At 42.9% G+C, this 19,469-nt stretch overlaps 1 protein-coding gene across 7 annotated transcripts; it reads left to right on the forward strand.

Moving 5' to 3' along the window:
* Positions 1 to 2,976: 2,976 nt before the first annotated feature.
* On the forward strand, positions 2,977 to 18,800 carry ZFP69 (ZFP69 zinc finger protein). Of its 7 annotated transcripts, none has more exons than XM_032877408.1 (6): positions 2,977 to 3,560; positions 4,593 to 5,221; positions 6,526 to 6,611; positions 12,031 to 12,157; positions 12,682 to 12,780; positions 17,431 to 18,800. In XM_032877408.1, exons 2-6 carry the CDS (start codon positions 5,095 to 5,097, stop codon positions 18,561 to 18,563), a joined length of 1,572 nt encoding a protein of 523 aa, XP_032733299.1. In that variant the 5' UTR covers positions 2,977 to 3,560; positions 4,593 to 5,094; the 3' UTR covers positions 18,564 to 18,800. The 7 variants fall into 7 exon arrangements, with proteins under 7 accessions (XP_032733299.1, XP_032733300.1, XP_032733294.1 ...); XM_032877409.1 differs by having other exon boundaries at positions 2,982 to 3,560; positions 12,685 to 12,780; XM_032877403.1 differs by having other exon boundaries at positions 2,985 to 3,560; positions 12,682 to 12,795.
* The last annotated feature ends 669 nt before the right edge of the window (positions 18,801 to 19,469 follow it).

Here is a 19,469-nt window from a genome sequence, read left to right on the forward strand (position 1 = left end):
TAATGGGTATAGAGTTTCAGATTTTCAAAAGTCTGAAAAAGTTCTGGATGTCTGTTTTGCAATATGAATATAGTTAATGCTATGGAACTGTACACTTAAAAGTGGTTAAGATGGTAAGTTTTATGTTATGTGTTTTTTTACACACACCCCCCCATTTTTGTATTTTTTTTTTCCAGTAGACACACTCTTGTACACAGTTGGAAAAATTCTTCCAACCCACTTGTACCAATGCTATATCACTTCTTCACTGACCTTTACTGGTCACGTCCTTCCTTCCCTCCCTACCTAGCTTTTATTTTTATTTTTTAAAGATTTTATTTATTTATTTGACAGACAGAGATCACAAGCAGACAGAGAGGCAGGCAGAGAGAAGGAGGGGAAGCAGACTCCCTGCTGAGCAGAGAGCCCGATGCGGGGCTCAATTCCAGGACCCTGAGATCATGACCTGAGCCAAAGGCAGAGGCTTTAACCCACTGAACCACCCAGGCGCCCCCCTACCCAGCTTTTAGTCCTGCAGCTGCAAACACCCTCCACTCCATATACATATGTCATTAACAACTTTCCTCAGGGCAAAAGGTCATTTTACAAGCTGGATTACCTCCTGGATCCTGACTTTCTCTTTTTTGCCATCTCTTAGACATCTCGTTATGTCTTGAACTGTGTCCTCCCTCGCACTTGCCAAATTCATATGCTGAAATCCTAATCTCTAGTACGTCAGAATGTAACTGATTAAATTTATTAATCACTTTAAATACGTGATTAAGAGAAAGTGAGTCATTAGGGTATGCTGTAATCCAACCTGACCTGTGTCCTTATAAGACGAAATTTGGACACATGGAGAGACACCAGGGGCCTGTAAGCACACAGAGGAAAGACCACGTGAGGACACAGAGTGAGGCTGCCATTTGCAGCCAAGTAGTACGGCCTCAGGAGAAACCAACTCTGCTGACGTAGGCAGGCCTGATCTGAGGACCCAGAGGGGTCCTTGCAGGACCAGCCAAGAGAGTCTTCCGCTTTGCACAGGATAGAAATCAGACTCAAGCCAGGAGGAAGGGAGAGCAGAGTTTATTGAATAATGGAAGTGATAGAGCGTAGTAGACGGAGTGTCTGGGAGACTCAGAAAAGGAGAAGCAAGTCTCTGGGTTGCTTGGGGTTGAGTGTTTATACTGGAAAGAGGTCCAGGATATGTGTTCCTTTAGGAATCCAGGTCTGATTAAAGGTGTCAGGTGAACAATAGCCGTTGTCCTATAAATCACTGAAAACAGGGGGTATGGATGCCAGTGTTGGCAGAGGTTTGTTCAAAGCCTAATGTCGTGGAGCTCAGGATCCGGTTCTTCTTTGATGTTATCAGGTATGTGGGAGCCTAGGATGAAACTCAGGGAATGATTCACTTTCTTGCTTCTCCCCGTTGGACTGGGAACATGGAGCTTCTTTGGTTTACTCAGATGCAAGGTGAAATATGAAACATGAGTACATGGGGCCTAGCAAAGAAACAGCAGAGATAGAGCCTTCCTAAAATGGAGTCCCTTCAGTTTCCTAATCTCTGCTGACACCTGGCTCCTGGACTTCTGGCCTCCAGAACTGTGAGAAAATACATGTCTGTTGTTTAAAGCCACCAGTCTGTGGTATTTTGTTGTGGCAGTCCTAGCAAACCAGTGCACTCCTTTAAGAACATTAAAGAATATATATTCCAGGCTATTACTCTTTTTTTTCTGAGAGGGAGAGAGACAACGAGAAAGAGAGAGAGAGAGAGAGTCAAGCAGATTCCATGCCTGATGTGGGGCTTGATCTGCCTGAGATCATGATCTGAGCCAAAACCATGAATCGGATGTTTAATTGAGTGAGCCACCCAGGCGCCCCCAGACTTCAGTTTTTATGTTATTGTTTTCTGAGGTGGGTTAATATAAATATTCTAGCTCCACTATTATCAGAAAGACAAAGTCCTCATTATCCTATTTCCACAGGCTGCTCCCTCATAGCCCTTACCATCAGCTGGGATGATATTGATTTTTCTAGTTTTTATTGTTAAAAAGAAAACCACAGGCTCAAAATGGGGCCACTGAGGTCAAGTTATTAAACCAGGACTTAATAGCTAAGCTAATTGCAATTCCAATCACCCCCCAAAATATAGTCTTAACAAGTCATCCAGGAATTTTGTGATCTGGCACCACTGAGCTAATATGACACATGGGCCCTCTCCATCCCCCAAAGGTAAATGAGGTAATCCACCTAATTAGACCCCCAGCTCTAACCCTTAAAAGAAGGTGACCTTACCTGGAACTATCCTTTCTTTTCTTTTGCTAATAACTTCCTTGTGTTCCCCTCCCCCCCCACCAAAAACCTTCTATTTCATACAACTTGTAGTGCTTCCCTCTACTTGCTAGATGGGATGCTACCCCATTCATGAATCAATAAAGCCAGTTAGATCTTCAGCTGCACTGGGTTGAATTTCTGCTCAACATTATTATCTATTTAATTCCTCACGAATGAAGAACCAAGACAACAGGGACCATTTTGATAACTGCTCTATGCTCAGAACCTGTGACAATACGGGACCGATGGTAGACACTCCAGATAGTTGCTAAACGAATGAATGACAGAATGACAAAGAAGGGATTCCCCCACCGGAGGAGCGGGCGGGCCACGTGGTCCGTCCCGCTGCCGGCTGGCCCCGCCCACAGTGGGCGGGCTGCCAGTTGCCCCTGGGTCTGGGCTCCCCGGGCGCGCTCCGTCGCTCCGGCTCCGGGTTTTCGGGCGCGCCGGCTTCCCGAGAGAGGGCGGTCTCGGGGCGGCCCCTCGTGGGCGGAGCCCGCGGCGGGGCGTGCAGAGCCGCCGGAAGACGCGCGCGCAGAGAGGGTGGCTGCGCAGCAGCTTGTGGTGGCCGGACCGGGGGCGAGCGGGGCGGTGCGGGGGCCAATTGGCGCCGCGGGCGACTGCGGGGCGCGGCGGGAGGACGAAGGCGCCAGACCACCCGGGGCTGCGGCCCACGAGGCGGGGCGGCGGGTGGAGTCGGCCGCCACCGCCGGCCCGGCATCAGAGCGACAGCCAGCGAGGTGTATCCTCGCCCGCATCTGGGAGAAGCCGCGTCCGGGCAGCCCTCCCACTGCGGCCCCCGGAGCCCTGCTCCCCGGCGCGCGGCCGCGGAAGGCCTTCTGGGAGGGCGGCGGCGCGATGCGGTGCGGCGGCCGGCCTTAGGCAGTCTCCGCGGGGAGCCCGGAGAAACCCCGCGTCCGGGGCGCAGGCCGAGGTCCCGCGGGCTTCCTTCGGGATCCCGCGGGAACGTGGGGGCGTGTTTCGGAGAATCGTTGGTGAGCGGGGACATGTGGTCTAGGAGGGCTGGGGAAGAACAAAATCTGCTACCTCCGGCTGCACCGAGACACCCTGTGGCGCGGAAAGCTTCGGGAGCGAGCGCTCTTGCGGCTGCGTCCCTGATCCCAGCAGCGTCCAGGGCCGAGCTGCTGAGGCTTCGCGGGGCCGCAGCCTCTGTCCCGGGGAGACACGGCCGGGAGCAGTGAGGAGGGCCAGCTTCCAAATGATGCTTGGAAAGTTTCCCCACTTTGGTAACTAGACGTTTACTTTTATGTATTCGGGGCAGGATATTTCCACGTGCTCCAGCCCGCGGGATGCAGCTCCTTTCTGTGCATCGAGCAGGCGCAGCTTGGGGCCGGATGGGGGGGCCCGTAAGCTACGTACCCTTCCTCACAAACTTCAAAAAGTTGGGCCGGCTCCCTTTGCTCAGAACTCGGACTGTGCGTGGGAAGCCAAATGTGCTGGACCAGGTCGCTTCGGAGGCACCTGCTCGAACCCCGGGGCGTTGGTTGGGATGATAGATTTGAGTTGTTTCCAGATTTTCCTGTTACAAACAGTTTTGCAGTAGTCCTCATGATACTCAGCGTACTGTACTTCCTCCGTCTGAACACATCCCCCTCCCCCATTTTAACATCTCTGAAACCAGGAGGCATCTTAACAGGTTAGAAGGACTTGCCAGCTGCTGGCCATCTGCGTGGGTGGGGATATGTCTGGCGCTTTTTGGGCATGTGAACATGCAGCTGTGTGATTATTCCAGCCTTATGACACTTGAACTTTAAATTGAAGTCTCTAGTTGTTTTTATTTTTTTATTTTTTTTAAGATTTTATTTATTTATTTGATGCAGAGAGAGATCACAAGTAGGCAGAGAGGCAGGCAGAGAGAGCGAGAGGGAAGCAGGCTCCCCGCTGAGCAGAGAGCCCGATGCCGGGCTCCATCCCAGGACCCTGAGACCATGACCTGAGCTGAAGGCAGAGGCTTTAACCCACTGTGCCACCCAGGCGCCCCTCTAGTTGTTTTTAAAAAGTAGCTTCAAAAGATAATGCTGTGATGCAGCATTAAAAGGTTTATAGTAATATTTATTACGGGTTTTCTGCATGCCTGACATTGTTTCAATTCGTATTACAGCGCTATAAAGTAGAATTGTTATCCCCATTTTATAGATGAAGAAACTGAAGTTCAGAGAGTTGAAATGCCTTAGAGCCTTTAAGTCCATGTGTCAGGATGCTAGCCCACGCTGTCTGATTTCAAAGCTTGCTCTCTTAACTCCAAAACCTGTATCCAGGCAGAAGATGCATGCAGCTCACAAAGAGGGACGTCAAGGCAGCGTCTACGCTTGTATGTGCATATGGAACTGGGAGACAGCCGCATCCAAGAGCATTGATCATACTTATTCCCACATTGATGCCAAATCTTTGTTTTTGGATCTTTTGCAGTTTGAAATATATTTTTGCACGTTCTGGAGTTCTGACTGTGTGTTGGGTGCTTCTGGATTCCTCTTCTGCCTTTTGCTCCTCTAGAAGAATATAGAGGCATGCACTCAAACCTACTCAAATGGCTGCCTCCCAGGGTGGCTGTACTTAATCTAAGAGAGAAGTCAGTTTTTCAGACTTAAAGTCACCTGAGCCTCTAGGAGCCCCCAGCCTCTGGTGCCACAGGGACACACCAAAGTTCCGAGGGCAGGAGATTGTGCTTAGAGGAGACTACACACCTGTGAAGCCTTTCAATAGAGGTTCTGGCGGTTTTTCTCACCAGAAGTGGACAAGCTCTGTTGGGTGGGCACCATCATGCTACAGCAGCTCCTGATCACCCTGCCCACGGAGGCCAGCACCTGGGTGAAGCTGCGCCATCCAAAGAAGGCCAAGGAGGCGGCACCCTTGTGGGAGGACGTGACTAAGATGTTTGAAGGAGAAGGTGAGAATAGGCTGATGGAGGGGAATGGGGAAAGAAGAATTCACATTTTGTGTGTGAAAAGATAGGTACTTCGCTGAGGTGGTCTCTTGGGGAGAAAATTGGGGGAAAGGTCTTTGGGGTTCATGCTTGTGACTTTTGGGAAGAGGATCGCTATGAGGGGAAATGTGGGGCTCTCAGCATGGGCTCCTTGTTTCCATGTGCTCCATGCTGCTCCCGTCTCCAGTCCTCAGATCCAGCACACAACAGTGGCTCCCAAGTATATAGGATTCCCAGACAGTGGGGTCAAAGGTTTCCACTCCCTAAAGCCCTCCCAAAGTCTTCCTTGGTAAGTTTTGGTCATTCTGGCCCAAAGCCAATGTTTTTCAAAAGGAGCATTTCTTTTCTTCTGAGAGGAAGGAATGACATGCTTGATGACTCTCAATTTATGGGAGGTCAGTGGGAAACAAGTCCAAGGTTACACATTATCTGGTGGTCTGGTCAGGACAGATACATGGACACAGGAATTTATGTGTCTCACGTGGTCTCTTAGTTCATGCATTTAACACTTCAAGTCCAACTGATACCGATTCTCGCTGCAGGAGGCAGGGACCTTGCTAAGGATCTTGACCGATGGCAAAATGAGTAACGATTTCCAATGCTTATTATTAATTGATGGAGATGGACACATAACCAGGTCAAAATAATAGAAAGTAGCCTAAGAAAGTGCTGTGGTAAACTTCTTTTGGAAGACAAGAGATGGGAAACATTCTTTTGATTGTATTTATTGGAGAAATTTTCACAAAGCAAATAGCATTGACTTGGGCCTTGAAAGATGTCTAAATTTCTTGTGGACAATTTGGGGAGGGGTACAGAAATGACTGCCTTAAAGAGTGGTTCAGAGAGTGGGTACTATCCTAGTCTGACTGAGGGCCAAGAATGTGGTCAGCGTATGTGTAGGATGGATGAAGGATGGTGGATAGCAGAAACTAACGCTGGGAAAGGATGCTTCTGGTGAGTCGTAGGGCACCTTGAAGGTGATGGGAAGTGTTTGGATTTTCCTTTCTTGTCAGAAACCTTTGAACAGAGGAGTGGCCTGATAGATCTGTGCTTTTGGACCAGCATTGACCATTGGGACATGTTAATGCCCAAAGCAACACACTGTGGACCCTCCTCATTAAGGAGGCTCCGACTGCTCTGAGTTAGCCCTAAGTGTCCCTCTTTGTGAATGTTTTGAGAGAAAAGCCAGGTTCAGCAGATCTGGAGGCAGTTTTTCTATTTGGGAGCTATGGGGAGATGCACGCCTCATATCTCTTTCCCTTCTTTAGCGCTGCTGTCTCAGGATGCTGATGAGACCCAGGAAGAAAGTTTGAAGGATGAAGTCACGTCTGGGTCCCGAGCAGCAGAATCCCAGGTGGGTTGGTTTCCTTTCATTTTCTTGACATGCTGTTTGGTTTTTAGGGCTTTAACTTGCCTTTTTTTTTTTTTTTTGAGTGTGAGAGGGTGTTGAGGCTAACAGATTCAACATAGGGAGCTCTTATACAGAAAACTGGGCTGCAATGGTGGCCATTCCCCTACTCATGGTAGCTTCCCTCCTATTTTTTTTTTTTAAGATTTTATTCATTTATTTGACAGAGATCACAAGTAGGCACAGAGGCAGGCAGAGAGAGAGGAGGAAGCAGACTCCCTGCTGAGCAGAGAGCCCAACATGGGGCTCGATCCCAGGACCCTGGGATTATGACCTGAGCCAAAGGCAGAGGCTTTAACCCACTGAGCCCCCCAGGTGCCCCACTTCCCTCCTATTAACTATTGTTTGTGACCAACATCTAGATTTAACGTTGTGCTGATTTCTGTAGAGAAAGCGAAATGAGTGATAGAATTCTAGCCCCTAAAAACGAACAGATATTACTTGGAGTCTAAGATGTATGTCAATTTTTTTGAGTATTTCTTGTTCAATATTTCATATTCAATATTTTTGGAGTATTTTTGGAGTATTTTGAGTATTTATTCAGAACCAAACTTTGCTAAGGGAGAAGAAGGTTCTGACATTCTTAAGTGCCAAACACATGTCACTGGTGAACTTGAGTATTAGGAACAGAGGTCAAACTTCTACCAAAGGAGAAGTGAATGGGGAAGAAGTGGTCTGGCCACATAGCACACACTTTAGACAGGATGGGCAGTTCTCACAGGCTGTCCTCACTGCCTCCTGGAAGGATAAGAGAAACAGGAGGAAAATTGTAGAATGAATGAGAAAGGAAGACTGTTAAAGATCAGATGTTTTTCAATGACAGAAGAGTTTTAAGTGAAAAGAACTTGGGTTCTGAAGTTAGATGGTACAGGATTTGAACTTTTCTCTTGTATTTATTTGCTTGGTGATCAGGGGCAATTTTTTCTAGCTGTTTACAATCCCAGTTTCCTCAGCTGATTCAGATGCTGATTCCTTCTAGGATTGAAATGCATTTCAGACTTATTTACAGCAATAAGGAAGAAGTTACAATAATCTAATTGTTTAAAGAGTATCTTTACATTGCACAGTCTGAAATTCCTTGCCTCTTGACATTTATCAAAAAACTGATGGGATTCTTAGTGCTAGGAAAAAATGAAATATTTTAAAAATTGAGCTACAATTTAAGTATAGGAAAATATAGTTAAGAAAGTGTATATTTCTATTTGGGCGTATGTATATACCCTGTAACCAAAATACAGACCATTTCCATCATCTCAGGAAGTTCCCTCATGCCCCTTTCCAATCAAAACTTTGCTTCATTCTGAGTAGAGAGTACTTGGGATCTCTGTGTTATTTTTTTTCACCCAGAATAATATTTTTTTTTATTAAGTTCAATTAGCCAACATATATAGTACATCATTAATTTTTGATGTAGTGTTCACTGATTCATTAGTTGTGTATAACACCCATTGCTCATCAGATCACATGCCCTTCTTAATGCCCATCACCTTACACCATCCCCCACCCCACCCTCCCTTCTGCAACCCTCAGTTTGTTTCCCAGAGTCCAGAGTCTTTCATGGTTTGTCTCCCTCTCTGATTTCTTCCCATTCAGTTTTCTCTCCCTTCCCCTATTGTCCTCTGTGCTATTCCTTATGTTCCACATATGAGTTAAACCATATGATAACTGTCTTTCTCGGCTTCACTCATTCACTTAGCATAATACCCTCCAGTTCCATCCATGTTGATACAAATGGTAGGTATTCATCCTTTCTAATGACAGAGTAATATTCTAGTGTGTATATGAACCACATCTTCTCTATCCATTCATCTGTTGAAGGGCATCTCAGCTCCTTCCACAGTTTGGCTATTGTGGACATTGCTGCTATGAACATTGGCATTCTTGTTCCCCTTCTTTTCACTATGTGTGTGTCTGTGTTATTTCTTACAACACTATGGGAATCTATATCTCAAAATAAAAAGTTTAAAAAAGAATTTATATTCTGCGGTTGATAGTTATAGTGTTCTATAAATGTCTGTTAGTTTAAGTTGGCTGATAGGTTGTTCCAGTCTGAATCCTTGATACATTTCTGCCCACTTGTATCAGTTACTGAGAAAGGAGTATTAAAATCTATATTGTGGTTTCGTCTCTATCTCCCTTTAGTTCTGTCAGCTCTGTTTTGGGTTCTGTTATCAGATGCATTAATGCCTAGCATGGTTGCCCTCTTCTTCTTCTTCTTCTTCTTCTTCTTCTTCTTCTTCTTCTTTTTTTTTAAAGAATTTATTTATTTATTTGACAGAGAAAGATCACAAGTAGGCAGAGAGGCAGGCAGGGGTGGGGGGAAGCAGGCTTCCGGCTGAGCAGAGAGCCTGATGTGGGGCTTGATCCCAGGACCCTGAGATCATGACCTGAGCCGAAGGCAGAGTCTTAACCCACTGAGCCACCCAGGTGCCCCAATGGTTGCCTTCTTGATGAACTGACAGTTTATAAGCTGTGTCTTCTGTATGGCTCGTAATATTCCTTCTCCTAAGTCCGCTTTGTCTAATTTAACTATAGTTCCTCCAGTGTTCCTTTAGGTACTGCTTGTAGGGCATAGCTTTTTCAATTCTTTTGCTTTTAACCTTATCTGCGTCTTTTTATTTAGAGTGTGACCTTCCACATAGCCATGTCTTGCTTGTTTCATGCATTTACAGTTACCATAATCCTTGATACGGTTGGATTTAAGTATATTCTTGGTCTTCATTTGCTGTGCACCCATCTTTGTTTCTTTGATCCTCTTCTGCGTCCTCTTGGATTGCATAGTTTTTTAGTATTCCACTTGATGTCCCCTGAATGCTTTTTAGCTATACTTGTTTGATTTGCGTTTAGTGGTTGTCCTGGCCATTACAATACACATTATTAACATATCACAGTTGAATTACTATTACACTATTTCACATACGGTATGAAAACCTCGTATTTCCTTTTACTCGTTCCCATTCTTTGTATATTGTTATACATTTCACTTTACATGTTATAAGCTCCACAGTACATTGTTCTTATTTTTATTTTTAAAAAAGATTTATTTGTTTATTTTAGAGATCGCACGTGTGCATGCAAGCAGAGGGGAGGGGCAGAGGGAGAGAGAGAATCAGGTAGGCTCCCCACTGAGAGCACACTCCCCTCTTATTTTTATTTTTAATAGTAAATTGTTCTTAAGATATTAAGAAAACGAGGGGTGCCTGGGTAGCTCAGTCAGTTAAGCGTCTGCCCTCAGCGCAGGTCATGGACCCAGGATCCTGGGATTGAGCCCCATGTTGCGCTCCTTGCTCTGCAGGGAGCTTGCTTCTCCCTTTTTCTCTGCCCTTCCTCCCCACTCATGCTCACATGCACTCACTCACTCTCTCTCAAATAAATAAAATCTTTAAAGGACAAAGAAATTAAGAAAAGGAAAAAAAGCCCGGTTGTCTTTTTCTGTTGTCTTCCTCCTTGAGAATATTTTGCTGGATATAGAACTCTAGGGTGCCTTTTTTTTTCTTTCTTTTCAGCACTTAAAAGTGTTCCACGATCCTTTAGCTTGTACTGTTTTGAATAAAAAGTCAGCTGTTACTCTTCTCTCCCTGTAGGTGACTTGCCTTTCTATTTGTTTATACCAACTTCTCTTGTTTTTCTGTTCCTCCTTTCCTGCCTTCTTCTGATCTTCCCTTTTGTCTTTGCCTTTCAGCAGTTTTACTGCGATGTGCCCAGGGATGATTTTCTTTGAATTTATTCTTTTGGGGGTTTGCTGAGCTTCTTGGATCTGTGGCTAGATTTTTTTTTTTCTGTCAAATTTGGAAAATTTTCAGCCTTTGTTTCTTAGTATTTTTTCTGCCCATTCTTTTATCTCCTGAGATTCTAATTACAGGTGTATTAAACTACTTGGTATTATCCTGGGTTATTTGTTTTTTCCTCTTGCTTCAGTTTGGATAATATCTATTGACCTCTCGAGTTTCAAGTTTCACAGATCTCGTCTTTGTCAGGGTTCAATCTGCCACTAAGTCCGTTCAGTGGATTTTTCTCATTTGTAGAATTTTCATTTAATTCTTTAGCATTTCTCTCTCTTCCTCAATTTCCTGTGTTTTCACCTATTCTAACCTTTTTTTTTTTTTTTCTTCGAGTGAGAGAGCGAGCAGGGGCAGGAAGGGGCAGAGGGAAAGGGAGAGAGAGAGGCTCTCAAGCAGGCTCCACGCCCAGCACAGAGCCTGACACTGGGCATGATCTCATGACCCTGAGATCATGACTTGAACTAAAATCAAGAGTCGGATGCTTAACCAGCTGAGCCACCCAGGTGCCCCTCTATCCATACTTTACTGTAAATTTTTAACATATATTTTAATAATTGCTTTAAACTTCTTGTCTGCTAATTCCAATGACTTGGTCACCTATGGGTTTACTTCTATTGATTTTTGTTTTCTTGATTCTAGATCAGATTTCTTCCTCCTTCACATGTGTAACAGTTTTTTTTTTGTTTTTTTTTTTTTTTAGTAGTTCAGATATTGGGTATTAAAGAACAGTGGGGGATGAAATATAGTTTGTTTAGTTCTGTTTATTTCCAGGAGACTAAGCCCTTTCCTCTGTCTGGCGGTTAAGGTGGGGGCCTGATTATTCATATTCCCCCTAGAGCTCTGGCTGAGATAACTTTTATTTGGTGAGTTCGCTTCCGATTAACCCCAACTACAAAAGCCTGTGCCACCACAGCGGGGGTGGGAGGGCACAGATCTTTTTTAGATCTTCGAGTATTTTAGCTAGGAAGGGGTCAGACCGCATTTCCAGACGGCTTTGTTCATCTTTGCATTAAACTCCAGTGGGGACCCAGAATGTAAGCTCAGCAGGAATTGGTTTCATGACAATAAGGGTTGAAAGCCTCTCTCCTTCCCTCCCCGCTCCGAAGCCTCTCTAATCTCATCTCCTGCTCCTTCCTTCACCACCCTCCGCCATTGATGCCGTTCACTCTCCTGTTCCTGAGACAAGCCAAGGATGCTCTCGTTTTAGGTCCTTTGTACCTGCCTGGAATGCTGTCTCCTCAGATCTCCACAGAGCTCTCCCTCACTGAATTCATGTCTCTGATCAGATACCACCTTTTTCGAGAGGCCTTCCCCTGCCATCCTGCCTGGAAGATCGTCCTCTCCCCTCACTATGTTCTCCATGTTCCTCCCTTATCCTGCTTAATTTTTTTCGAAGGCACGTATGACCATCTGTTTTTCTAAGTATTTATTGATGATAATCTCTAGAGGATTTTCAACCACTTCCAGAGGAGGCTTCCAGTAGAACTAGTTTAGAATCTCTCAGAACTTAGAATTCTCTCAGAACTCTTTGGACCTTGATGGAGGTGGACTCTCTCTGAAAAGGAATATATTCAATATTCTAGGAACTGTTGACCTTCAAGGACATATCCGTGGACTTCACCCAGGAGGAATGGGGACAACTGCCCCTTGCTCACCGGAATCTGTACCGGGAGGTGATGCTGGAGAACTATGGGAACTTGGTCTCAGTGGGTAAGGACGGGTGAGGCAGTCACCCAGAAAACCTGCCCATTACAGGAGAGTCATTATTTCTAAATTATCAAATGTTGTGGATTCCCTGGAGTTTGGCCTTGGGTTTCTTTTCCTTTTTTTTTTTTTTTTAAGGTTTTATTTATTTATTTGACAGACAGAGATCACAAGTAGGCAGAGAAGCAGGCAGAGAGAGAGAGAGGAAGCAGGCTCCCCGCTGAGCAGAGGGCCTGATGTGGGGCTCGATCCCAGGACCCTGGGATCACGACCTGAGCCGAAGGCAGAGGCTTCCACCCACTGAGCCACCCAGGTGCCCCTGGCCTTGGGTTTTGTATTAGAGATGTCTCATTCCTTGCGGATACAGCTTTACTTGGTGGAGCAAGAATAGAAAGACATTCTGTGGTGCCCCTTTCCATCTTTAGAGACCCTGAATATCAGAGGACTAGAATGACATTCTGGGGATGGTTCTTAGAACCCAACATAAGCATTCATGCTTCTTCTTCTTCTTCTTTTTTTTACTTTATAAGCAGGATATCAACTTTCCAAACCTAGTGTGATATCCCAGTTGGAGAAAGGACAAGAACCATGGATGACAGAGAAAGAAGGCCCAGAAGATCCCAGTTCCGGTGAGACTCAGACAGGTAGTACATTTTATTTATTTATTTTTTTTTTTTTAAAGATTTTATTTATTTATTTGTTAGAGAGAGAGAGAGAGAGCATGAGCACAGGCAGACAGTGGTAGGCAGAGGCAGAGGGAGAAGCAGGCTCCCCGCTGAGCAAGGAGCCCGATGTGGGACTCGATCCCAGGACGCTGGGATCATGACCTGAGCCAAAGGCAGCCGCTTAACCAACTGAGCCACCCAGGCGTCCCATAGTACATTTTAATATGTAGGCCCGAGTCCCTGAATTCTTCCCACAGCCCCTGGACAGGACATGCGTTAAACCTGACTTCACCCCACCCTCCCGTTTCCTTCACCTGACCTTGCAACAGTCTCTTCGCAGTTGGAGGGAAGGGAATCTTGTCTTCATTAAGGTTAAACTTGACTTTCCCTCTTTTCTTCAGTATCCTGACCTCTGAATTGAAAGCTCCTTTCTCTAAGCAGTAAGTTGTGCATGGTCTCTCCTCACAGGAAACACCTCTTTTCAGGATTCTCACTGCATTTGACAGATCTTTAATTTTCTCTCTTGCATTCTATTTTCACTTTTTGCTAACTTCCATTTTATAATTTCAGCTTTGATTCTCACTCTCTTTTAAACTCATGTATCTTTTGTATTTTTGTAACTACTGTATGAAAATTCTTGCAAGAGAAATTGCCACAGGATACTTTCTCCCCAAATTCAGTGGTCCTTAACCATCTCCTTAAATTTTGTTTTATTATGAAATATTTTAGGTGTTCAGTAAGGGATAGAGAACATTGTAAAAAACTTCTGTGTAGCTTCCAACTAGATTAAGATAAAAAAGAGTAGAAGCCCTGCTGTGACCCTCATACCTTTTCAAATAACCAGCTCTTCAGAGTTTAAATGTAGTCATTTTCACACGTGTCTTCATACTTTTATTACATGTGTATATCCCAAAACAATATATAATTTTGTTTTGCATGTTCTTATTCTTTCAATAAATCATGTATATACTTCTACTTACTTCTCTCATTCAACATGGTTGCTATCTGTGTTGCTCTAGTTCTTTTTTTCCATTGAATCAATAAACCACAATTTAGTTAGCCATTTTCCTATTAATATGCATTTATATTGTTTCTGAGATTGAGGGTTACCAAGACGCATTGTCTTCCTGTGTACATAGGCAAGGATTTCTGAGATGTCTGGTGGGAGCAAAATTGTTGGGTCATGGTATATATACACCTTCATTTTGTTGCGCTACAAAGCAGTTGCACCAATTTGTACTCCCATCAGCAAGCTTTAAGAGTTTCCAGAGCAAATTTTAAAATTATTGTAGGGGTGCCTTTGTGGCTCAGTCAGTTGAACATCTGACTCTTGATTTCAGCTCAGGTCAGGATCTCAGGGCCGTGGAATCAGGCCCCATCTCAGACTCAACACTCAAGATTGGAGTCTGCTCCAGATTCTTTCTCCCCTCTGACCCCACCCTTCAAATAAGTAAAGTTTTTAAAAATTAAATAAATAAATAAATAAATAAAATTATTGTGAATTTATGGGTGAGTATGGTATCTTGTTGTGTCTTTCATTTTCCTGATTATTAGTAAGAGGAGCATACTTTTCATGTTTATTGACCATCCAGAATTCTCGTATGTAAATTATTTATGTCCTTTGCCAATTGTTCTATTATTATCTCTTTTCTGGACCATAGAAAAATGATGTAATATTTATTGTCTTAAATTTTAAAAATTTGGATATTCATATTTGGAATTAATTCACCTGGAATCATTTGATATGTAGTATGAGGTGAGGATCTACTTTGACTTTTTCCACATGGATGACCAGTCCAGGAACCATTTATTTAATAGTTAATGACACTCTGTTACCTCTCAAGCTTCCTTATATACTTGGATCTGTTGTAGGCACTCTGCATTCTGTTCTGTTTTTCTATTCTAGCCCTACTCTACTAGCAAGATAATTACTGTATTTTATTGTGAAACTGCATATTTGATAGAGGTAGTTCTCCCATTTTGTTCTTCAAAATTGTCCAGGTAATTCTTAGCCTCTTGCTTTTTCCATATACATGAGTGCATCAGATTTCACACTCTCTCTCTCTCACACACACACACACACACACACACACACACAGTATGTGCATGTGCACAAATACTCCAGTGGTATTTTGATTGGAATAGAAGTGGATTTATAGATCAACTTTGGGGGGAATTAATATTATGATACTGAGTTTTATTATTCCAGAAACATGGTATATTGCTCCATTTATTGGTATTTCCTAACGTTTTTAAAAATAAAGTTTCAGTATTTTCCCTATGAAGGTTTTCCTTCAAATTACATCTTTTAGGTTCGTCTTGAAGACCTTATATTTTTCTATCATAGATAATGTACATGTTATATTTTAAAAATATATTTATTTATTTTAAATATTTTATTTGCTTATTTGATAGAGACGTAGAGAGAGCACAAGTAGGTGGAGTGGCAAGCAGTGGGAAAGGTAGAAGCAGGCTCTCTGCTGAGCGGGGAATCTGATGTGGGCTCGATCCCAGAACCCTGGGATCATGACCTGAGCCGAAGGCAGATGCTTGAACGACTCGAGCCAACAAGGTGCCCTGATAGTATATTTTTAAATTCTGTTTTCCGTTTGTTGTTGGTGTGTAATAGCATATTTGATTTTATATATTGATCTTATAGCCAGCCACCTTGTTTTCCTCCATTATTAATTCTAATAATTTGTTTATATATTCTCTTGGGTTTTCTCTTTTTCAACTTCTCTCTTTCCCTGTCCTCTTCTCTTCTGCCTCCCATATTCAGGACTAGAATAAGAAGCCTACAGAACATAGACTCTATTATTGCCTTTAGTCATTAAGAATTTGGAAGTACTGGGGCGCCTGGGTGGCTCAGTTGGTTAAGCGACTGCCTTTGGCTCAGGTCATGATCCTGGAGTCCCGGGATTTAATCCCGCTTTGGGCTCCCAGCTCCACGGGGAATGTGCTTCTCCCACTGACCTTCTCCCCTCTTGGGCTTTCTCACTCTCTCTCTCTCAAATAAATAAATAAAATCTTTAAAAAAAGAATTTGGAAGTACTAATGATCCTTTTGTGTTGAACAAAAAAATCTTATAAGAAGTTATACCTTTCAGGATACAGCTCTGTCAGTTGAAACATTGGTAATATAAACAAATTATCAGGTAAAAAAGCTAGTCAGGGGGCACCTGGGTGACTCAGTGGGTTAAAGTCTCTGCCTTCGGCTCGGGTCATGATCCCAGGGTCCTGGGACTGAGCCCCGCATTGGGCTCTCTGCTCCACGGGGAGCCTGCTTTCTCCTCTCTCTCTTTCTGCCTGCCTCTCTGCCTACTTGTGATCTCTATCTGTCAAGTAAATAAAATCTTTAAAAAAAAAAAAAAAAAGCTAGTCAGAATTTTAAAGGTTAAAAGATATTTTCAGGGGCACCTGGGTGGTTCAGTTAAGTGTTTGACTCTTGATTTTGGCTTAGGTCATGATCTCAGGGTTGTGAGATTGAGCCCTGCTGGGCATGGAGTAGAGCCTTCTTAAGATTCTGTCTCTCGGGGCACCTGGGTGGCTCAGTTGGTGAGGTGACTCTCTTCAGCCCAGGTCATGATCCTGGAGTCCTAGGATCGAGTCCCGCATCGGGCTCCCGGTTCTACCGGGAGTCTGCTTCTCCCTCTGACCTTCTCCTCACTCATGCTCTCTCTCGCTGTCTCTCTCTCTCAAATAAATAAATAAAAATAAAATATTAAAAAAAAAAAAAGATTCTGTCTCTCCCTCCCCCTCTTTTACTCCCCTCCCCCCCAAAAAAAGATAAAAGATGTTTTCATAGAACATAGCAGTAATAGCAACATAGTTGGGGTTTCTTACAAATCTCCTTTCTAGGGACAGACTAATAATCACAGAAAGTAGAACAATGTAAATATTAATACAATTCACTAAAAGCTTAATGTTTTTATGAAAGTTCTTAGTTCAGACCTTATTTTTTGAACGAGCTTCTGCTGCTGCTGCTCATGTGGGGAGATGGTTTTCTAACAGTAGTTGTCAATGAAAAAGATATTCATAAGCCATCACTCTGAAATTTCATAATTTAATATTAGAAAGAATAGGTCTAATGCGCTCAAATTTTACTCTGTATATTAAATCACACATTTTTCTTATTTACTATTTCTTAACTTCCCTTTACCTTCCAGGGTTGCATCACCATATTCAATTGTGCAGTTGACCCTTGAACAACACTGGTTTATACTACGTGGGTCTACTTATATGTGGATTTTTCACAGCACTATAAATGTATTTTTTCTTCCTTATAATTTAACATTTTCTCCTTATTGTAAGACTGTAGTGTATGATACATATAACATAAAAAAATTTATTAATTGACTTATCAGTAAGGCTTCTAGGCAACAGGAGGCTACTAGTTGTTAAGTTCTGGGGGGGAGTCAAGAGTTCTACTTGGATTTTTTTTTACTGCCTTGGTGTTGGTATCCCAACCCCCATGTTGTTTAAGGGTCAACTGTAATCAGAACCTCGTACGTAATATGTGTAGTTATCCTAATTTCTATTTCCTACTCATTGCAATAATTGATTTTTCAAAGCATAATGAATAGGAGTTACTTGCATTTCTTTCCCTTTCTTTCAGACTTGAGGACTAAAACAGAAACCGATGCATCAACTGCAAAGAACAACATTTTACAGGAACAGTTTTATCATGGCATTATGATGGAAGGGTTCCTGAGAGATGATGGCATTTATTCCACACTGAGAAAAGTCTCTAAATATGATAGTGACTTAGAAAGGCACCAGGAAACCCATGGGAGAGATGTAAGACAAGCCATCCTGACCCACAAGAAGAGTGGCCAAGAAACTAACAAATTTGGGGAAAATATTGTCAGTTCAAACGTTATTATAGAGCAGAGGCACCGTAAATGTGATACACCTAGAAAGAGGAACAAATACAAGTTAGACCTGATCAATCATCCAAGTTACATAAGAACAAAAACCTATGAATGTAACATATGTGAAAAAAACTTCAAACAACCCATTCATCTCACTGAACACATGAGAATTCATACTGGTGAAAAGCCTTTCAGGTGTAAGGAGTGTGGAAGGGCCTTCAGTCAAAGTGCATCCCTGACTACGCACCAGAGGATCCATACTGGCGAGAAACCCTTTGAATGTGAAGAATGTGGCAAAGCCTTCCGACATCGCTCATCTCTTAATCAGCATCACAGAACTCACACTGGAGAGAAACCCTACGTGTGCGATAAATGTCAGAAAGCTTTCAGCCAGAACATCAGCTTGATCCAGCATCTGAGAACTCATTCTGGAGAGAAACCCTTTACGTGCAATGAGTGTGGGAAAACCTTCCGGCAGGTCAGGCACCTTAGTGAACACATAAGAATTCACACTGGGGAGAAGCCCTATGCATGCACCGCGTGTTGTAAAACCTTTAGTCATAGAGCGTATCTAACACATCATCAGAGAATTCATACTGGGGAGAGACCCTATAAATGCAAGGAATGTGGAAAAGCCTTTAGGCAGAGGATACACCTTAGCAACCATAAAACTGTTCATACAGGAGTGAAAGCATATGAATGCAGCCGCTGTGGAAAAGCCTACCGGCATGATTCCTCCTTTAAGAAACATCAGAGACACCACACTGGAGAAAAACCTTATGAATGTAATGAGTGTGGAAAAGCCTTCAGCTACAACTCATCACTTAGCCGACACCATGAGATACACAGGAGGAATGCCTTTCGAAATAACGTGTGAAAATCGATTACTCAACATGAGAACAAAAGCCAGCTCTAAATCAATGATTCTGTGTTTTTAAATTCCAGGATTCTGAATTTGAGTAATTGGTATCATGATGCCAGCTTTTAATTTTGCCCATTATGTAAATAAACAGTACACCAATAACTACTATCTACTAACACCTCCAGACAAAGTACTTAATCAAGAATAAAGGATGGTCCTTTAAATTAAATTCAGCATTATGGAGAGTGCACACTTAATTGTTATCTTTCTGATTTCATGGTGGATCAGTTGTTCTCCATGGCCATTCACTGATTTATAGACTAACAATTGGGATGAACTGTTGAAAATGTCACCACCCCTATTTTTTAAGTAAACTTTTATTTTTTCAATGGGGAAACTTAAAAATGGGGTAAGGCTCAAAAGGCATAGACAGTCATATAAGGGAAGTCCTTTTCCTACATCCCCAAATTTTTTATAGAGGCAACAATTTTTTATAACTAATTTTTTTTGTGCACCCTTCCAGAGATTTTTGTATTTGTATCCAAGAGAATACAAATGAAGAGTTTTTCTTTTTAAGCATAACACATCTGCACTTTACTTTTATCATTTAACCATTTATCACGAAAGTCATTCCATATTAGTGGATAAAATGCCTACTAGTTCCTTTTTACAACTGCATAGTATTCTGTGGTTTGGATGTACTTTAATTTATTTAGCCAGTTCACTATGGAAGGACTTTTGGATTTCCATTCTTTAGTTGCAATGAATACTCTTAAACATTTTTTAAATTTCTCAGACACATAAGAGAACATGTAGGGTAAATTTTGAGAACTGGAATCTCTTACTAGAGGGCATGTGCATTTTTATGATGGATATTGCCAAACTGGCCTTCATAGAGAGGTTGGACTGATCTGTTTTTCT

This window comes from Lontra canadensis, unplaced genomic scaffold (genome assembly GCF_010015895.1).
Source record: "Lontra canadensis isolate GAN:19392208 unplaced genomic scaffold, GSC_riverotter_1.0 scaffold60, whole genome shotgun sequence".
In the NCBI taxonomy this organism is placed as follows: Eukaryota; Metazoa; Chordata; class Mammalia; order Carnivora; family Mustelidae; genus Lontra; species Lontra canadensis.

Excerpts from the sequence above, each read along its gene's own strand:
- ZFP69 (XM_032877403.1), top strand. The coding sequence starts at position 5,095 with ATGCTACAGCAGCTCCTGATCACCCTGCCCACGGAGGCCAGCACCTGG. Across the intron at positions 5,222-6,525 it reads TAAGATGTTTGAAGGAGAAG|CGCTGCTGTCTCAGGATGCT; the intron begins GTGAGAATAGGC and ends TCCCTTCTTTAG. Across the intron at positions 6,612-12,030 it reads CCCGAGCAGCAGAATCCCAG|GAACTGTTGACCTTCAAGGA; the intron begins GTGGGTTGGTTT and ends TCAATATTCTAG.